Source organism: Diorhabda sublineata, chromosome 9, assembly GCF_026230105.1.
Source record: "Diorhabda sublineata isolate icDioSubl1.1 chromosome 9, icDioSubl1.1, whole genome shotgun sequence".
NCBI lineage: Eukaryota > Metazoa > Arthropoda > Insecta > Coleoptera > Chrysomelidae > Diorhabda > Diorhabda sublineata.
The window spans coordinates 25,031,240-25,051,246 of NC_079482.1; the positions used below are offsets into that span (position 1 = coordinate 25,031,240).

At 34.8% G+C, this 20,007-nt stretch overlaps 1 protein-coding gene across 1 annotated transcript in view; it reads left to right on the forward strand.

The window, feature by feature from the left end:
- Positions 1-384: 384 nt before the first annotated feature.
- Positions 385-20,007, forward strand: part of LOC130448750 (fibronectin type-III domain-containing protein 3A) — a 108,767-nt gene continuing 89,144 nt past the window's right edge. The window contains exons 1-2 of the mRNA XM_056786248.1: positions 385-463; positions 4,533-4,960. Coding sequence (XP_056642226.1) covers positions 4,567-4,960 — 394 coding nt within the window. The 5' untranslated portion in view covers positions 385-463; positions 4,533-4,566. The remainder of the gene's footprint in view (positions 464-4,532; positions 4,961-20,007) is intronic.

The following is a 20,007-nucleotide window of genomic DNA, read 5'->3' on the forward strand; positions in this document are numbered from 1 at the left end:
AAAATTTATGACAAAAAATACACGAGACTATTACATTTTTATACACAAAATTGTTACAACCTAAAACAAACATTATTTCATTGTTTCATCAGTAGTTTCTTGAATTCTATATCATATATGAAAATGATAAAATCTCTTTTAAAACTATCTTTAATATAATACAATTGATTTCATTACTAGGCTTTAATTATATTTTCAGTTTTATAAATGTTTTAACATGCACCGTCATCTATGACAAATATGAAGTACTAAGTTGATAACTTTGAATATTAAATTACAGTTTACAGTCTTTTTTGAACTACAGTAGTACTTAATGCCGTAAGATGGCGATAGTACATACAAAATAGGATTTTTTTGCTTACTATGGGAGTCGCTACAATCGCCGTAAACAAAAAATCGATAAATATGGTGGTTATATGTGTTCGTGTGTGATAGGTTGTCAATTGCTTTTTTTAAAAATACGGTAAGTACTCGCGTGATTTTTTGTTTAAGTACTACTTCAGATTTTATAACTGTACTATAAACATGAATCATTGTGTGTATAAAGTTATTGTATGTTGTCTTGTAATACCATTGAAAATTGTTGACATATTCGAATTTAACTGACATGTGGGCGTATTTTTAATGTCAAAAACCTCCAAAGCACATATTGAAACTAGTTTCTAACTATTTTCCTAATATTTTTGATTTTACTTCTATCAAACCACAATTCTTCGTATTAATTTTAATTCATAGTTAAATTAATTGGTTGTGTAGGTAACCTATAAATTCGTTCGTACGTGGATAGATTCACTATATTGTTAGCGGCTTTTCATTTATTTTGATAAACAATTATTCGAGTGCTAAGCAAAGTCTAATCTATAGTTAGTTGGAATGTTGATATTGTCACTGATTGCCAATGGGTTTCTTTCGAGTAACTTGGAATTTCTATTGGGAGTGCCTAATTAGCATGTTAACAAGGATTTTACCTGTTTATTATAATTTCAATGTACGGATACTGATACAAGATATATTGAATTGAATCATTTTTACGTGAAAAATTATTATAACTTTAATTAGATTGGTACAAAATACTATATTTTCCTTTTTTTTAATAAGGGCAAGGCTAAATTATTTAGTGATTTATTTATTTTGTGGATATGTACATTCTTATTGTTTTTGTTTACGTTACCAAAAGATGATACATTGTTTTCCATTTTATAAACGGTGATTTTCATATTAATGTTTACTCAACTGATAAAATAACTTACAAGTATTGTCATTGTTAAAATCATTATACACCATTGTAGACAAATAAATTCAATTAAATTATCATAATTATGAATTAAAAGAATATGTTTCTAGCAACAACTACTTATTTATCGATATATACTACGGAGGAGGTTAAAAAAGTTTCAAAAATAGTGGTTATTTTAAAGTTATACAAAAACTTGATTATTTTCAATATAAAGCAACTCCTGTTAAATTGTGCATTTATTTTTTATAACACATATGCTGTAATTAAAAAAAACATGTATTAAAACGTATAGTTACATAAAATTTTGTGCAAAAAAGTGTTGAAGGAGTTCCAGAAATGTTATAATTAGTTTCTAGTGTTAATTTAGTGAGTTGAAAAACTGTTTGCAAGTAGTTTTAGTGAGGAAATGAGTCAGATAAGAAGGAATAACGATCGAGGTGAATTTTGACTTCAAAAACGTATACATGGCGAATTTTATAGACCTGAATAATATACCGACAACTTTCTCCCTGCGCTTTATTGGGTTGTGATTTATTTTGGGATTTTTGGCCGCTCAAGCTCTTCTTTTGATAAGGTTTTCGAAAAATTTTTATATTATGTTGAAGTTCAGTATCGAATTTGTGAGCTGAGAGGCTTTGTAAAACATTCATGGTTTAGTTGGGACCAGAAGTATTTCTGCAAAATTAAACCAGAACGCAAAAGTTTTTTTTAGCTGCATATACTTTTCTCAGCCATTTTTCCAAGTCTAGGAAGAGCAAATAATCCGAGGGCGCTAAATCTGGCGAATATACGGCCGTTTTTACTTGATTTCTTCGGTCAAACGTTGCAATAAGTTTCCATAATACTCACCGTTGATTGTTTTGAAAATGATGATTAAATATTATAATTCCGGTTTATTTTCATCTCGTTCCTCGTATATATTTCGTTTTATTTATCTGTATAATTGGAAAAAATCATACTCTGGTTGTAACTGAAAAGTTACCTTGAAAGATCTATTGAATAACCAGTTTGATAATAAATAATTTAGTTGGTATATTTAACGTATTAAACTGTATAAAGTAACGGATATTATTAAAATATTTATATTAATAAACTGAAATAAATATCGTATTAAAAGCACGCTAGAGATTTTCTTAGATGTTTTAAATTTAACCTAATTCACGCCAAAATATATTAAATCAACGTACCCCATGAAAACGATTAATACGAGGGTGTTACCAAAGGTAAAGCTATATCGTGGAGGGTAGGTGCTAGGCTAAATCCACTATCCCCCACTCCGGAGCTAAACTAAGTATAGTTTAGCTCTGTTAGTTCGCGGTCGACACGACTACACGTAGAAATTATCCACAGCAACTTAGTTTAGCTCTTGGTCGATAATGATGAAGATTGTATCCAGCACAACCGCAAATACTGTAGAGTTTCCAGTGAAGAGCATCGGTTTCGGATGCGATTGTACAGAAATTAATAGTGAGACTTGTTGTACTCATTTCTAAAGCTTCTAATGGCACAATTGAAACGAGAAACGTTTGGTTATCGAATGGCGATGCAAACTTACAGTTATAGACAGCGACGTCTTAGTTTTGCTCGCAAGAAATTGAAACAAACATAGTCGACAGGAAAAGTAATGGCGACTGTGTTTTGGGGAGTATTTTTCATCGATTCCATGCAACCTGGAATGACCATTAACTCGAAACAAACAAGACATCGCTTTGGACTCCGGATTTAACTCCCAGCGATTATCTCTTCCGCAAGGTAAGGGAGTAAACGCTTCGATAGCGACGACGAAGTCCAAGTAAAGGTGATACGGTAGAGAAGCTGAAGCACCGCATAGTATTTAGTCACCACGCTTTGCTCGACACAATCCATAATGTAATTTGATGTAATTCGGGATTTTTTGTCAACAGGTTCGAATTTATCGGTTTCTCAACTAGATTTTTTTGCTTACGAATGTATTTCTTAGAAAATAAACGGAAATTCGGTAATTTAATATGTTGTTTATCATTTACAAGTTATTTCATTAAGATAATATTCGTAACTTAATTTTTGTTGTAAAATAATTTATTGCAAAATGTGATTAATCGATTTAGTATGTGTTACATTTATTTAAAATAATTTGATGATGAATTGATTGGCATTTCCTGGCATTAAATCTCGACGTGTTATGACATTTGTTTGATATTAGTTGAGTCAATTGCATTTGTACGTCTTATCAGTTGTGAAAGAATGTATTCGCGATAATTTGAATAAACAATGGGCTAACAACAAGAATATGTTTAAACGTTTTTAACGCGACGAAAACAAAGGTATACGGAAAATTTCGACAAACTGGATTTATTCCAATCGAAAATCTAGACTGAAACAAAAAAAATTGGAGAATAAAAACATGCGAAAAAACAATATCAAAGTTTTCCGAGAACCGCTAAGAATATTCTTTCATAACCGAGTCGGACAGGCTTCGCGTTCCATGTCGTGGACGAGTTCGTAACAATATAATCATTTTGGGTTTGCAGTTCGTTATTACGAGATACATTACCCACGGATCCAAGTTTAAATATTGTTAAAATCGATCTGAAATCTCGCAGTTTTTCATTTTTCCAAGGAACAGGAGTATTTGCAAAAATGTGGCATTAAAATGGTATTTTTATAATTAACGGCCAATTTATTGAGGTCTTGAGAGTTGATGATGTTTGATATTTTTGGTTCAGATTCGAAAACGATTTCAGAATGTACGGATACTGATGAATTTCGTGATTGAGCTGCCGTAGATGCTTTTCCAACAAGGGCGGAGCAGGTACAGGATTTTCTTCCATATGTGGTATTAGAGCAGATATGGATGGAAGGTGAGGATAAGTTGTATTCTGAATTTTCACCTCTTGAGTGGATTCACGATAACAAAACGAGTCGGCAACTTCTTGTAGCCATTTTGCACATATCGATGCAATGGAAAATGATATGAAAGACCATCAACTGTCGTATACGATGAGCGATGCAAGAAATACTGCTCACACTCCCTCTTACTCCTCTTTCTGCACCATTAACGCGCGAAAATCGACGTTGATTGGGCGCCCAAATTTTATTTCTGTTCATCCGTGTTATCAACATCATCAACAGGCCATTTCGTATCGTTAGTTTATACTTGAATGGAAAGGGCAACGCAAACGGGTCAAACCTAGTATAATGAATGATGAATATTCATATTCCAGCATCTTTTACATTTTGACTAACGCCTTTCAATAGTATATCGCAAGAAATTGAAATAGACAACGGTTCTAATGATAATAAAATTTTTTCGTAGGTACCGTGGTCCATTTTCGCGATAAACTAACCCTATGGTGAAAGTAAAAGACGAGCCTCCAATGGCAGAACCCAATTCTGCACCAAATCCCCATTCTTCATCCACACCGTCTAATAATCCCCCACCGAATCACTACCCTCGTAAGAATCGTCCGCATTTCAACCATCATCATCACTCGCCTTTACAACATTTCACCCATTACCACCCTTGTTCCTATTCGCCGGAGAACGCGGAGGGTGCGAACGGGGCTACAACACCTGCGAGGTTCTATTTCGGACCGGGGTTCGAACCTCAACAACAAATACCAGGAGGTGGTGGATATTCGGCGCCTAGTCAAGGGCAAGGGAATGAATACGTTGTATTGTTTCATGTTAATCCAGGAGTTACCATTAGTTTTCAGATGGGAGAAAACATGGAAATATTGAGAGGTAAGTTTGATTTTATATTAATTCAACAGAAAAATATATTTTAAATACTGTAACTTATTAACATTTCTTGAGAGGTTTGTACCGCTTATAAAAACGGTTTAAACACAATATATCGTCACACGGTTATTATATAGCAGTTTTTCGATAATAACCTCTGATTTATCAAACGAATAAAGCAAATTGTTTGCTTATTAATTGATAAATTTGGGTTTTTGCATAGCATAACCACGATACACATCCTCGGTATTCGTAACTTGTCAATGTTCAATTTGAATTCAGTACGGGAATCTCCACCTACGAGGATCATCTCCCGAAGTAGGAAAACACAAAAATTGTCTACGTAATCTCCTAATAAGTTCGATACCAGATAAGAATCGTCAAGCTCCTCAAAATAGCCATTAACTGCAGACATCAGCTCTTCATTGTTGGACAACTAAGCAATTAGGAACAGTAACTAATCGTAAAGGCTGCATCTGGTGGCAATTCAAACTTCAATTCATTAATTTTGGCCATAGAAATAACGGATGTGGGACCTGGTGCATTGTCTTGATGAAACAACACTTTCTTCTTTGCCGAAAATGCGGCGTTTTTCGTTTGATTTCTTCGATCAACGTTGTATAATATTCGCCGTTGATAGTTTTTCCTTTTTCAATACAGTCGATGAAAATTATCTGAAAAAAAAACGTCGCCATAACCTTGCCTGCAGACGGAACGGCCTTTGGAACCTGTTCTCCCTTTTCAGTCCATTGTTTTGATTATTCTTTTGTTTTGGGTGGTAAGTGATGGTTCCATGATTATGAAACAACTTTATTTCTGGGAAACTTTACCAGACACTCGATGGAAACATCTCCACGACGCTGTTTTTGTTCCATTGCGAGCAAACGCGGCACCCATCTTCAGTACAGCTTTCTACTTTCAATGGACCATCATCCAGTGGATTTTCATCAAAATTTCCGCAGTAGTCACCTCATTTGGTCGAACAACGTGGTGTCTTCAAACTTGAAACATATACTGCATAGATTGTGTACTTTCTAATACAGCAACTACCGCCATCTCTTGATCAGGCCAGCTAGTTCTGGACGTCTCTCTGACGTTGGCGTTAACCATATTCGAAGCTGTACAGTCCCTTTACCAAGCAAAAAAGTTCACCAGCTCTTCTTATACCGATCTAATTTGAAATATTTTTGAGCCACGAGTCGTTTTGGTTTCTTCCAAATTCACAAAGCTTAATTTTGCCTTAAAAGTATGGGTTGTAATAGACGATATTTATGATCTCGCAAAATATGACCAAGATATAATGTCTGTCAGTATTTTATCATTTTACGTTTCTCAGTTCTTCTTCCCAGCTTGTCAAATAGTCTTAGTACCCATCAGGATGAAATTTTGCTTGATACTGATGCCCACTTCTTCAGCCATATTGCGTACACTACCGCTTCAGACTTTTTCTACAGCGCTGACGTTCTCATCGGATCCGAGGCAAGTTTGTCACCACTTCTTGGCCTTTTCGGAAAACGGAACACCATTCATATACTTGTGTCTTCATCCCGAGTAATTTTTGATACATTTTCGAGGGTTTTACATTATCTTTGACCAAAAAAAGAATAATGATGCATTGCTCAACAGATTCAAGCTCACGGTTATTGAAAAATTCCAGGAACCGCCCTCGTATACGTAATATTATGTTTTAACGCATCTTTACAATACAAATAACGGATAATTAAAAAAAAAGTGAACAAATACACACTTACATTGCGCGCATTACATAATAGATTCCTTTCCTGCGAACCGATGATCCAGACAATGGTGTTCTGAATTTTTAATAATAAACCACAAACAAATAATGCAAAATAACTTTCTTTCTTTTCTTGCCAACACATCAGCAGAGTTCATTCATCCGGAATATAAGTATGAATCAGTAGCGTCGTTGCGTGTTTTCGCAAAGGTTCCTATCAAATAATTGCACTGAATTAACCAATAATAGTTATTTATACTACAACTGAGAACATTGAAGAAGATATCGAAAAGATCGAAGAATCAGAAAATATATAACAATTGGTATTAATAAAAGACAATTAAATACAGGCAACAAAAAGGAGAAAAGAAAAAAAGAATGGATGAACGAACTATCACTGATGAAAGATCATTTGAAAGTGACGATTAGAACAAGTACAAAGAGATGCAACGAACGATAAGAAAGAAAATTTCAATATTTATAAGAAAGTGGGAGAAATAGTAGGAAACTGGTTACAAAAAAGGGTCTACATACGAATACGCCCCTTCAATGTACTCCCTCCCCTTGTCACGCACCTTTCCGTACGTTTTTTTCCATTGATCGAAGCAGTGCTGGAAGTCTTCTTTGGAAAAGCTCTGGTATATCGCTTCCATCGGATCCCTTTCAAAGCAGATCTTTTTTTTAAACCTCCCAACGTTCCAAGGAATCTGAGCGGACTCGTTGACGCGAGAGCTTTTGGTCATGAGTCAGATTTTTTTGGCGTCAACCTCGCACAGCCTTTGGTCATGATTTACAGACTCGGCAATCATTCAGATGCTCATTCGACGATCTGCTTGCACAATTTCGTTGATTTTGATCATTGTTTCCGGATTTGAAACAGTCACAGGGTGACCTAGGCGCTGGCCATCTTCAGTGTCCTCACTAAAGCGTTTACACCACTCAAAAACAAGCGCACGAGATGGAGAATTGTCCCCATAGATCTCTTACAATAATTTATAGCACTCAGTGGGAGTTTCCATGGTTTTCGGTACGAGGAAAAAAACACGTTCGTGTCAAACCGCTACTGCACAAATACTATAAGCCTCCAAGCGTGTAGTTTCGTTAGATTGCAAAATAATCATAGACTTAAAGGAAATTAGGAAGATGGACCTAACAACTTTTTGATGATAGCGGAATATGAAGATCTACATCAAATACAAGGAATTTGGAAAGTGGATTAGATATAACAATAGAAGAAATCAAACATGTACTCAAAATTTTGACGAAAAATAAGGCACCTGGACCTAAAGAACTACTTAAGTTGTTTGAGGAAGACGAATTACAAATACTGGCAAATCTTTTTAGTACTATTTAGGAAACAGGCAGAAACAATCCCCAAGAAGGGAAATGCCCGAAAATTCGAGGAATATCTGACTATATCACTAATGAATCACACGGTGAAGACATTTTTGAAAGTTATACACAATAGAACTCATCGAAAACCGGAGGAGGGTATGAGTGATACTCAATTTGGTTTTAGAACTGGACCTGGTACTCGGGATGCCCTTTGCAGTTTTAATGTATTAGTCCAACGCTGCCTTGATGTTGACAGGCACGGATATTAAAAATATTGGGACTTGGAACTCTGTGGGAAAAATTTTGGAACGCGAGTAACTTAAAATCTAGTTGGAATTCGAAACAAAGTGCTGGATCAAAAAGTGTACAGCTCAGTATTCTCTACAGATTGGTCTTTAAACATTTTTTCCTAACCTCAAAATTTTCAACGTAAAAGGGGTTCACGTTTCCAAAGACATTTTGAATTGCGGATAATTCGAAAACTAGAAGGATTCTGATACAATCTGCCGGGACAAAAAATGTGGAACACAAAATTTTGTACAAAAATGGTTTCAATTTTTTGCTAACCTCAAAATTTCCATTATAAAATGGGTTTGGACGCTCAAAAATAATTTAAATCGCGAATAATTCGTAAACTACGAGGAATTTGACACAAACTGCTGGGACACAAAATGTGGAGCACAAAATTTTGTACAAAAATGGTTTCAATTTTTTGCTAACCTCAAAATTTCCATTATAAAATGGGTTTGGACGCTCAAAAATATTTTGAATCGCGAATAATTCGTAAACTACGAGGAATTCGGTACAAACTGCTGGGACACAAAATGTGGAGCACAAAATTTTGTACAAAAATGGTTTCAATTTTTTCCTAACCTCAAAATTTCCATTATAAAATGGGTTTGGACGCTCAAAAATATTTTGAATCGCGAATAATTCGTAAACTACGAGGAATTCGGTACAAACTGCTGGGACACAAAATGTGGAGCACAAAATTTTGTACAAAAATGGTTTCAATTTTTTGCTAACCTCAAAATTTCCATTATAAAAAGGGTTTGGACGCTCAAAAATATTTTGAATCGCGAGTAATTCGTAAACTACGAGAAATTTGATACAAACTGCTGGGACACAAAATGTGGAGCACAAAATTTTGTACAAAAATGGTTTCAATTTTTTGCTAACCTCAAAATTTCCATTATAAAAAGGGTTTGGACGCTCAAAAATATTTTGAATCGCGAATAATTTGTAAACTACGAGGAATTCGATACAAACTGTTGACACAAAATGTGGAGCACAAAATTTTGTGCAAAAATGGTTTTAATTTTTTGCTAACCTCAAAATTTCCATTATAAAATGGGTTTGGACGCTCAAAAATATTTTGAATCGCGAATAATTCGTAAACTACGAGGAATTCGATACAAACTGCTGGGACACAAAATGTGGAGCACAAAATTTTGTGCAAAAATGGTTTAAATTTTTTGCTAACCTCAAAATTTCCATTATAAAAAGGGTTTGGACGCTCAAAAATATTTTGAATCGCGAATAATTCGTAAACTACGAGGAATTCGGTACAAACTGCTGGGACACAAAATGTGGAGCACAAAATTTTGTACAAAAATGGTTTCAATTTTTTCCTAACCCCAAAATTTCCATTATAAAATGGGTTTGAACGCTCAAAAATAATTTAAATCGCGAATAATTCGTAAACTACGAGGAATTTGACACAAACTGCTGGGACACAAAATGTGGAGCACAAAATTTTGTGCAAAAATGGTTTTAATTTTTTGCTAACCTCAAAATTTCCATTATAAAATGGGTTTGGACTCACAAAAAAAATAAACCTTTTAATCTCGCAAGATTTTCGAAAATTTCCCAAGGCGAAAACTATGCTAGCTCACCCGAATAGAAAAAAGAGATCTTAACCATCATGATGCATTTTGATTTTTTGAAAACGAAGCAGTTTTCCAAGAGTTAGAGCAGTTTCCATGTGCGTATTTAACACATTTCGGCGTTGAGGGAGCCTTACTTATAAATAGTGGCTCTAACGAAAAAATTATTGTAGACCTTTTTTATAGAAAATTCTGTGCTCTACATTTTTTGTTTAGGTACTTTTTTTCGAAATCCTTTTAGTTTTCGAGTTATTCGCGTTTGAAAATTTTACAAGTTCCAAAATTTTTATAAACCCCTGCTCGTAATTTTGTTAAGAGCTAAGAGCTTTGGAGAGACGTTTTGACAATTATTTGGAAATAAAGGAGGATATATAGAAAATAATCAGTTTTTTTTACTTTCCTTTCGATTTTTGGGCTAAGAACTCACGGTACTGGTTAATTATATAAAATAGAAGCCGATACTGTGTTATTAGTCAAACCCGACAAGTCCTATGAGAGAAAAAATGACAAAACAAACAACCAGCAACCTTGTTGAACGTATCGATACGTACTTGTAATATAAAATTGGCTGTATAACCCATATGTATGTATAAATTTCCGAGTCAATTGTTTACGTCTGATGTGAGAGAGTTTTTCGCCGGTAATTGTGATTTTTTTCCCTCTCAAACAGGAAATATGGTTTTTGCCTTCGCTAACATGAAACCTGTATGTTACGCAACGTATCAGTGAAAGTCGATTATTCCCAAAGCCATTGTACGTTCTTTAACTAATACTTTTACGGGGGCGTTCGAAATTCCATATTATATAATTTGAAAAAAAAAAAAATGTTATGCTAGAACGCGATCTATCACTCACTTTAGATGGATCCTAAGTAAAAGTACTTTCAATTTCGTTCGAAAAACTCGCTATTATTTAATATTCGATAGATTGTTACCAGTGGTATTGAAAATGTTAATGAAACTCTAATTTTGTATTCAAATAATAATATTAACAAATATTAAATTGTATTCCGTGAATAGACGAATAAAATGTACCAGGATGTAAGGGAGTTTGGTTTAAACAGGATACCAGACGTGCACTGTGCCCTTTTGGTACCCCATTCGTCTATTAGAACCTCGCAAATAACCTTGTCGTCATCGTACTATCTTTCACGATCAGTTTTTTTTTGTTTAAAACTTTTCGCAATGTCTCTAAATTGGTATTATTTTATTCTGGATAATCTGGTATCTTTTGTACCTGGTCCTACGAATTAAATCTTCAGTAGCTTCGTCAGCTGATTTCAGTTTTTCTTTACACGTTTTTCGGTTCAGATCCTTTTTTTAAACATTCGAATGTATTTAAAATGCAATTAAATAAATCTCACCTAGCCACGTCACTGCTTATCGCAGACTGTCTGACAGGAATATTTCAAAGAAATTGTGTACATACGTCTACCGACAGCTTCGGCCAATAGAAATGCATTTATGGAAATGATGAGTCCACGTGGACTGACGGTTTGTTAGATGTTTACTGAATTTTATAATTATGAGCACAGCAACCCCAAATGGAAAATTTATTTGCTCTAGTTAATTCAGCAATTCTTATTATGATAGCAATATCAGATCCTTTTTTCAAACATTCGAATATATTTAAAACGCAATCAAATAAATCTCACCTAGCCACATCACTGCTTATCGCAGACTGTCTGGCAGGAATATTTCAAAGAAATTGTGTACATACGTCTACCGACAGCTTCGGCCAATAGAAATGCATTTATGGAGATGATGAGTCCACGTGGACTGACGGTTTGTTAGATGTTTACTGAATTTTCTAATTATGAGCACAGCAACCCCAAATGGAAAATTTATTTCCTCTAGTTAATTCAGCGATTCTTATTATGATAGCAATATCAGATCCTTTTTTTAAACATTCGAATGTATTTAAAATGCAATTAAATAAATCTCACCTAGCCACCTGACTGCTTATCGCAGACTGTCTGACAGGAATATTTCAAAGAAATTGTGTACATACGTCTACCGACAGCTTCAGCCAATAGAAATGCATTTATGGAGATGATGAGTCCACGTGGACTGACGGTTTGTTAGATGTTTACTGAATTTTATAATTATGAGCACAGCAACCCCAAATGGAAAATTTATTTGCTCTAGTTAATTCAGCAATTCTTATTATGATAGCAATATCAGATCCTTTTTTTAAACATTCGAATGTATTTAAAATGCAATTAAATAAATCTCACCTAGCCATCTCACTGCTTATCGCAGACTGTCTGGCAGGAATATTTCAAAGAAATTGTGTACATACGTCTACCGACAGCTTCGGCCAATAGAAATGCATTTATGGAGATGATGAGTCCACGTGGACTGACGGTTTGTTAGATGTTTACTGAATTTTCTAATTATGAGCACAGCAACCCCAAATGGAAAATTTATTTGCTCTAGTTAATTCAGCGATTCTTATTATGATAGCAATATCAGATCCTTTTTTTAAACATTCGAACGTATTTAAAATGCAATTAAATAAATCTCACTTAGCCATCTCACTGCTTATCGCAGACTGTCTGGCAGGAATATTTCAAAGAAATTGTGTACATACGTCTACCGACAGCTTCGGCCAATAGAAATGCATTTATGGAGATGATGAGTCCACGTGGACTGACGGTTTGTTAGATGTTTACTGAATTTTCTAATTATGAGCACAGCAACCCCAAATGGAAAATTTATTTGCTCTAGTTAATTCAGCGATTCTTATTATGATAGCAATATCAGATCCTTTTTTTAAACATTCGAATGTATTTAAAATGCAATTAAATAAATCTCACCTAGCCACCTGACTGCTTATCGCAGACTGTCTGACAGGAATATTTCAAAGAAATTGTGTACATACGTCTACCGACAGCTTCGGCCAATAGAAATGCATTTATGGAGATGATGAGTCCACGTGGACTGACGGTTTGTTAGATGTTTACTGAATTTTCTAATTATGAGCACAGCAACCCCAAATGGAAAATTTATTTGCTCTAGTTAATTCAGCGATTCTTATTATGATAGCAATATCAGATCCTTTTTTTAAACATTCGAATGTATTTAAAATGCAATTAAATAAATCTCACCTAGCCACCTGACTGCTTATCGCAGACTGTCTGACAGGAATATTTCAAAGAAATTGTGTACATACGTCTACCGACAGCTTCGGCCAATAGAAATGCATTTATGGAGATGATGAGTCCACGTGGACTGACGGTTTGTTAGATGTTTACTGAATTTTCTAATTATGAGCACAGCAACCCCAAATGGAAAATTTATTTGCTCTAGTTAATTCAGCAATTCTTATTATGATAGCAATATCAGATCCTTTTTTTAAACATTCGAATGTATTTAAAATGCAATTAAATAAATCTCACCTAGCCATCTCACTGCTTATCGCAGACTGTCTGGCAGGAATATTTCAAAGAAATTGTGTACATACGTCTACCGACAGCTTCGGCCAATAGAAATGCATTTATGGAGATGATGAGTCCACGTGGACTGACGGTTTGTTAGATGTTTACTGAATTTTCTAATTATGAGCACAGCAACCCCAAATGGAAAATTTATTTGCTCTAGTTAATTCAGCGATTCTTATTATGATAGCAATATCAGATCCTTTTTTTAAACATTCGAATGTATTTAAAATGCAATTAAATAAATCTCACCTAGCCATCTCACTGCTCATCGCAGACTGTCTGGCAGGAATATTTCAAAGAAATTGTGTACATACGTCTAGCGACAGCTTCGGCCAATAGAAATGCATTTATGGAGATGATGAGTCCACGTGGACTGACGGTTTGTTAGATGTTTACTGAATTTTATAATTATGAGCACAGCAACCCCAAATGGAAAATTTATTTGCTCTAGTTAATTCAGCAATTCTTATTATGATAGCAATATCAGATCCTTTTTTCAAACATTCGAATATATTTAAAACGCAATCAAATAAATCTCACCTAGCCACGTCACTGCTTATCGCAGACTGACGGTTTGTTAGATGTTTACTGAATTTTATAATTAGTGCCGTGGAAGATGACGGCCAGTTTTTCGATAGCATTTTCATAATATTTTGAAAGTGTATTAAGTAAATTGTATTTCCCTCGAGAAATAAAAAATGGAGGTTGATATAATTTTTTTTTCATAATTATTGTGTGAAAATCATATTTCTCATAGTATTTAGAAGATCGTTCTCGAGATTTTACGTACATAATTATTGTTGAGGTAGGTCTGTAACATTATTTTTTTTTTCAATTCAATTATTAACGGGAATAAATAATTAATACGACATTGGGCAAGAAATTACTACATTTAAAAGTGTACATTTTTTTCCCGTAACAACCATTTGATAATACTTAATGAGAATGCAGTAGAACAGAGTCGTGTACGCGAAAAACATCAAAAGTGTTTATAGTAAATTAAAAATAAAAAAAATAAAAATTATTTGTTCAAAGGGATTCAAAGATATATCACTAGGTATCGGATATCATGTCTACACCTTGTTTATAACCTCTACTCTCCTCAGGTCATCTTTCACTTCTTTCAACCCCCTTTGTCCTAGGCCTGCCGTTTTTTTTTTATCACCGGCATTCCATAACATTGAATGCTTCCCTGCAACCACTTAACTCGCTGAGCTTTCATTTTTTTTACAATATATTGACCGTTGAGTTCGTCAGTAATTTCTAGGTTAGTTCTTATCCTATAATCCCCTTTTTACTGGTTCCGTTATTATTCTGATTATCGTTTCTTGTTAGTCTCAGTATTTCAGCAAACTTTTCACCTTTCCAACTTGACATTTTCTTTCCGAATCTCATTATTTTGTTTTACTTTGAGTCAGACAGACACACAGAGAGACAAAGAAATGCTTTTTGTCAAAAAATTGTTGCAATTTATAGACAAAAGTGTCTGAATCTCAAACCCATCCGCTTTCCCTCTGGAACTATCTCCATTATTGATTATCTTCCTGACTAATGAATTTTCCTCGTTATATATTCTAATTTTAAGTTCTTAACTTCTTAGTTAACCTCAAACTCTTTCTCCTTTTTCTTTAGGTGTTTGTATGCTGATCCTTGTTTTGCTCATAGTCATTTTGATCAATCTTGGTGGTTTGCATCTTTTATAACCCCTACTTATTAACTTGTTTTTTGTCTTCAATTATGTTGGTTCGTATCCGTTTTAGTCTTGATCCGACTTTATCCGAAAACTTGAATACGATTCGAGATACTGGAACCTTTCTAAGCGATGTGTTTAAAAAGGAACCTGGAAAACATCATTACAATCCATAAGGTGCTTTTATAACAAAAAATTAGGCTCTTCCTGAATTGTCAAGGGAAGCTATGTAGTTTTGGTGGAGATGGAGAAGTTTTCTCTTGAATTTTGAGCTAAGATGAATGTCTAGTAGTGATCCAGGTGGTGATGATAATCTCTTTTTTTGCCCTAAATCCAGATTACTTTCAAAAAATAAATATAATTGACATTTTCTTCCAAAACGGTGCGGTTTTGTCTTGATTAGATCAGCCACAAGATTTGCAAATTCTTCTGGATATCTTTCCACTGCATCAGTGTCTGCAGATGCAGCTTCTTCAACGACTACCACCAGATTCCTCAAAATGGGCTCAAGGTCATAACACCGCTCAGAATCACCCCGTCCACCCGATTTTTTATCGGTCGTGTTCCCAATTTATTTATTAGATTGAGGAAAATAAATTTGTGGATATACACCTTCCGAAAAAGAGATTTTTGTACGACTTTGATATTCAATAGACACACCGTCATCTTGTCGAGACTGTTATTTGCCATACTAGAAATCAATAACCTATTTATACAGCTTTTGTCAAATCGATTTATAATAATTGCATCTATGCAACAAGCATTTTAATAAACCGTAAATGTTAAAGTATAAAGCAATTACATACATTGCATCATGAAAAAATGGCGTCATAACCCAATTCTTTGTCAAACGATTCAAAGTATTTTATTTTAGTCGAAACGAAATTGTTAATAATTGAGTTTGGATGTTTTTACGTGATAATTAAATCTATATTATAAGATAAAAACGATTTAAATGTCATATTGGTGTCTTTATCGAAAATTTCCTTTATCCTAACTCAAGTTATGCACGTTTCAAGGAAAGTCAATTTTTTTCGAAACGCCACGTCCATACGTGTCCATAAAGTAGCCTTTACACACGAATTGCATACAATATTTTTTCTATTAGAGGACCAAGTGGTATCAGCACGACTTGAACCTGGAACCTCCCGCATTTGAGCCTTGTGCTCTAACTGCCACGCTACGAAGACCTTAATAATAATTTTCTCTTCGCATAACCGCTTAAAATATGTTTCTTTACACACTAGTGCTCAAAGTGGAGTTTACACATTCACATTCACGTGTTCGAAGTGATCTGATAGAGTTTAACGCAGTATAGACCCATAAGGCTGAGACTATTGCTCCAGATTTGGTTTCATTTGAACCAAATTATCAGAAATATGTATTGTACTCTTTTGGAGTCTTCTATAAGACCGAGGAGCTGTATCATCAGCAAATCTTCTGCAAAGCTCAAATACGTCTTCTTCTTTGTAATATTGTTTCCACACCAGAAGCTCAGTTCCTACCATACAGACATCTATAGATAGTCCAGAGTTAACCAAAAGATTATAGAAGACTTATTCTCATATATGCCTCAGAAACCAGAGCCAGACATCAAGGGAGTCACCCTCAAGGACCGAATAAAGAGTGATAAGATAAGGGAATCATTGGGCGTACAGGATGTGGTGAGATGGGTCAGGTCACGAAAAAGATTCTGGAGGGATCACGTCGAAAGAATGCCAGGACACACGCGGACCTGTAGGCAGACCACCAAAGAGGTGGTACGAGAACTGGAGTGCAGCTTCTCAGGAAGATCCGGGAAGACGACAGGATTGACCAGGACCTGGTTCTGTTGAAAGAGGAAGAAAAGAAAGATCGTTTAATGATACTACCACAGCAGATGCTCATTCGAGTTGTCTAAAATAATCCCATCTAGAAGATTATCTGCTAGAAGTACACCACAGGCAGACGCGATTGAAAAACGCCGAGCTTTCCTGCAGATGTCAATTTATCGGGACTCTTTCTTTAGGAGAAATGTAAGGAACGTCTTCCTGATATATGACACTGTAGATTTTCTACAAGAAATACCAGAAATGGGTTGGAGATGTTTAGAAAGAAACTATAAGAGGAAAGCATAGGATGCAATGGACCTCAGGCATCTTGAATTGACATTATCACCAAATCTGTTAACTTTTCATCCAGTTATTTCGAATAATCTTAATAGAAATGGAAATTGTTTTATTCGTATTTCTCTAATAATTAACTTTCATGTTGTATACGCTAAAATAAGCAAAATAATTTATTACCTGATTGATTTTTACGGACGATAATGTATTTGTTAATTATATATGTCGTAAATTAACGTTCGTTGATTTGTTTTAAGTCATAATGGCTCAATAATCTCTTCAAATAAATTCGTTTAGTATGTTGTTCGCAATTAATATTTTTTGCATTGCGGTAATAAAGTTTTTTCACATCTTCATTTACTGGAGACTAGAAATCCTTGATAAAATAAAGGTTACGTTACGATTATTATATTATTGCAAATATTTTCTCATTCAGACGGGTTGCAATACATATATCTTTGATTTCGATGTGTTTTCCTGTACTATTTCCAGAGAAAAGCACCGTCCAACATACATGGAGAGAAATATCCTCAATTTAGCCTCACAGACATTCAATATCTTATTTGAGAGGCTTTTCCTTATACCAGTGACCAATAACCGAGAAGATGATCAATCTAAATCTAAAGACTGTCTCCCAGTACCTTGAACGACTCTCTAAAGGAGTTTTGGTGTGTTGCATTCCGATGGTTTCCAGTAGGATCTGTTTTTTCAAATAAATTTTCGATGAAACCATCTGGTACGGAAATTTCATTAACTTGGATGGATACCAAACTATCAAAAGACCTTATCAAGCTGCTCAATAAAGTTTTTCACTACTCTATAGATGATAACCACCACCATGAATGGCTCGAGATATTTTCAGCTGTTGCAGTAGATGTAGATCTGTTTTTTTCTTATGCTTTTGGTTGATATATAGACGGCGGATAACCGTTAAGTGAAGTTGATTGAGAAAGATGCGACTAGAAATATATCGAGCTCTCAATCGACCAAAAACGATTTGTCCAATCGTAATAAACCGAAAAGTGACAATGAATGAAACTAGTGACTCTATAATTTCACACTGGAGTCCAATCGATATTGAGCCTAGTGGATTGCACGTGATGAACCGACTCCAAAGCGTGGAGGGATGAATAATTCATAAACGGGCACTTTTGGGTTTAGTTTCCGAAGAGTTTAGGTTAGATTGTTGAGGACAACCTAGACCTAGATTGATCGCGCTTCACCAAAAGTCTTGAGACGCATATCGCAAGATCAAGGCTTCTTTTCCTCTATAATTTCCAATCACCATGATGTACTGAGCTGATAGATCCTTTCCTCCAAAGGTTTTTGTCTTTAGTTTGCGCTTTTTGAGGATACACCTTTCAAGAACAATTCTAGTTTTACTGGTGTAGTATTTCTAATGTAAATAGTGTTTCCCATTGATTATAAGAAAACCTCGTTGTAACAATCTTTCAGGCAACGTTGAAATCATTTTATGAAATTATGCTGGATAGGAATATTAATGTCTTTTTTCTTATTGATGGATTTTTGTATCCCACACGTGGTACAGTCGAAAGATATTTTATTTACTTATTAAGCAAGCGTGTTGCTATATTTAGGTTCACTGACATTCCACAAAAAAATAAAATTTTTCAACATCAGCGTTACTTGATAACTAATTGACCTCCAAATAATGATTATATGACACGAATGATAAGATATTACGTCGAAATTATAAACAATCTTCGATATTTCGTGGGTCGTATTTAAATCTTGAATAACACCACCCCGTATATGAAAATTCTTTCACAGATGACTGATGAAAATTTCTGGAATGTTGTTTATGCCATAAGTATCTAAAATCTGGAACCGTTAGTGATATTCATATTTTTCAGAGACTGTCTCTGAAGACGATAACTTGGTTATCGAAACGCGCGTCAGACAGTGTAATTGTGAGTGGAGGTGTAGTGGTGGTATGGGCAGTGTATTCAGTATTCCTGCACATCGCTGGAGCGTCCCGACAATCGTTTTTGAGATTCCAGCAGTAATCAGCCATCGAATTTTCGTTCCACCCACCTGAATACCGTTTCCATTTCTTTTATGTCTTCTCTTCATTGCAATTCCGTAGGTTCTCAGGGAAATAGTCAAGATTGGAATCTTTTTTACTCGAGATCTTCACCGTTGCCCAGAAAACCGCCCATAACTTTTTTTAAAGCCAATTTTTCTTTTTGTTTTGTGTCTTCCAGAAAATTTCCCGCTTTGATTTTTTTGAGGTAATGCGGGGAAAGCTGGAGCCTCTTTTTGATGAAGCTTTATGTGCAGCATAATCTTCTAAGGGCCAATCAACGGTTCATGAAGAATGTTTTTCATACCAAGTACAAAATTTTGTCGTTTAGGCCACAATTTTTGTTTCCGCTGTTTATTAGGAGCACTACTAGCAAAAGGCATATCATTTTGAAGCGTATTTGTAAAAGAACTCATCTTAAACTCCTTCGAGGGGAACCATGATTTAAAAATATTGAATTTGACCGGGAATATTCCAACTGAATACCTTTTCTAGATGCCATAAAAAGAATATACCTGCGGCTAAGGTATTTAGTTCAATTTTGAACTCAAAACTCTAACCAAATCATTTAATTTTTCTTGGGTAAACAGCTGTGGTTGATTGCGTCTTCTTGGAGTAAATTCATCCTCTGATGAACCGACCTCTTTCTCAGATTTATGTCAGGTGTAGATAGATTTGGTTTGGCACATGTCGTATTGCTATAGTTTGGTCTTGATCATACAAAAAACCAGTCGCTCACATGATTTAGCGGGTTTCGCTATATTATAGGGATTCCAAAAGGCATTTGCTTTGTTTTTCCTGTCTTCCAAAGAC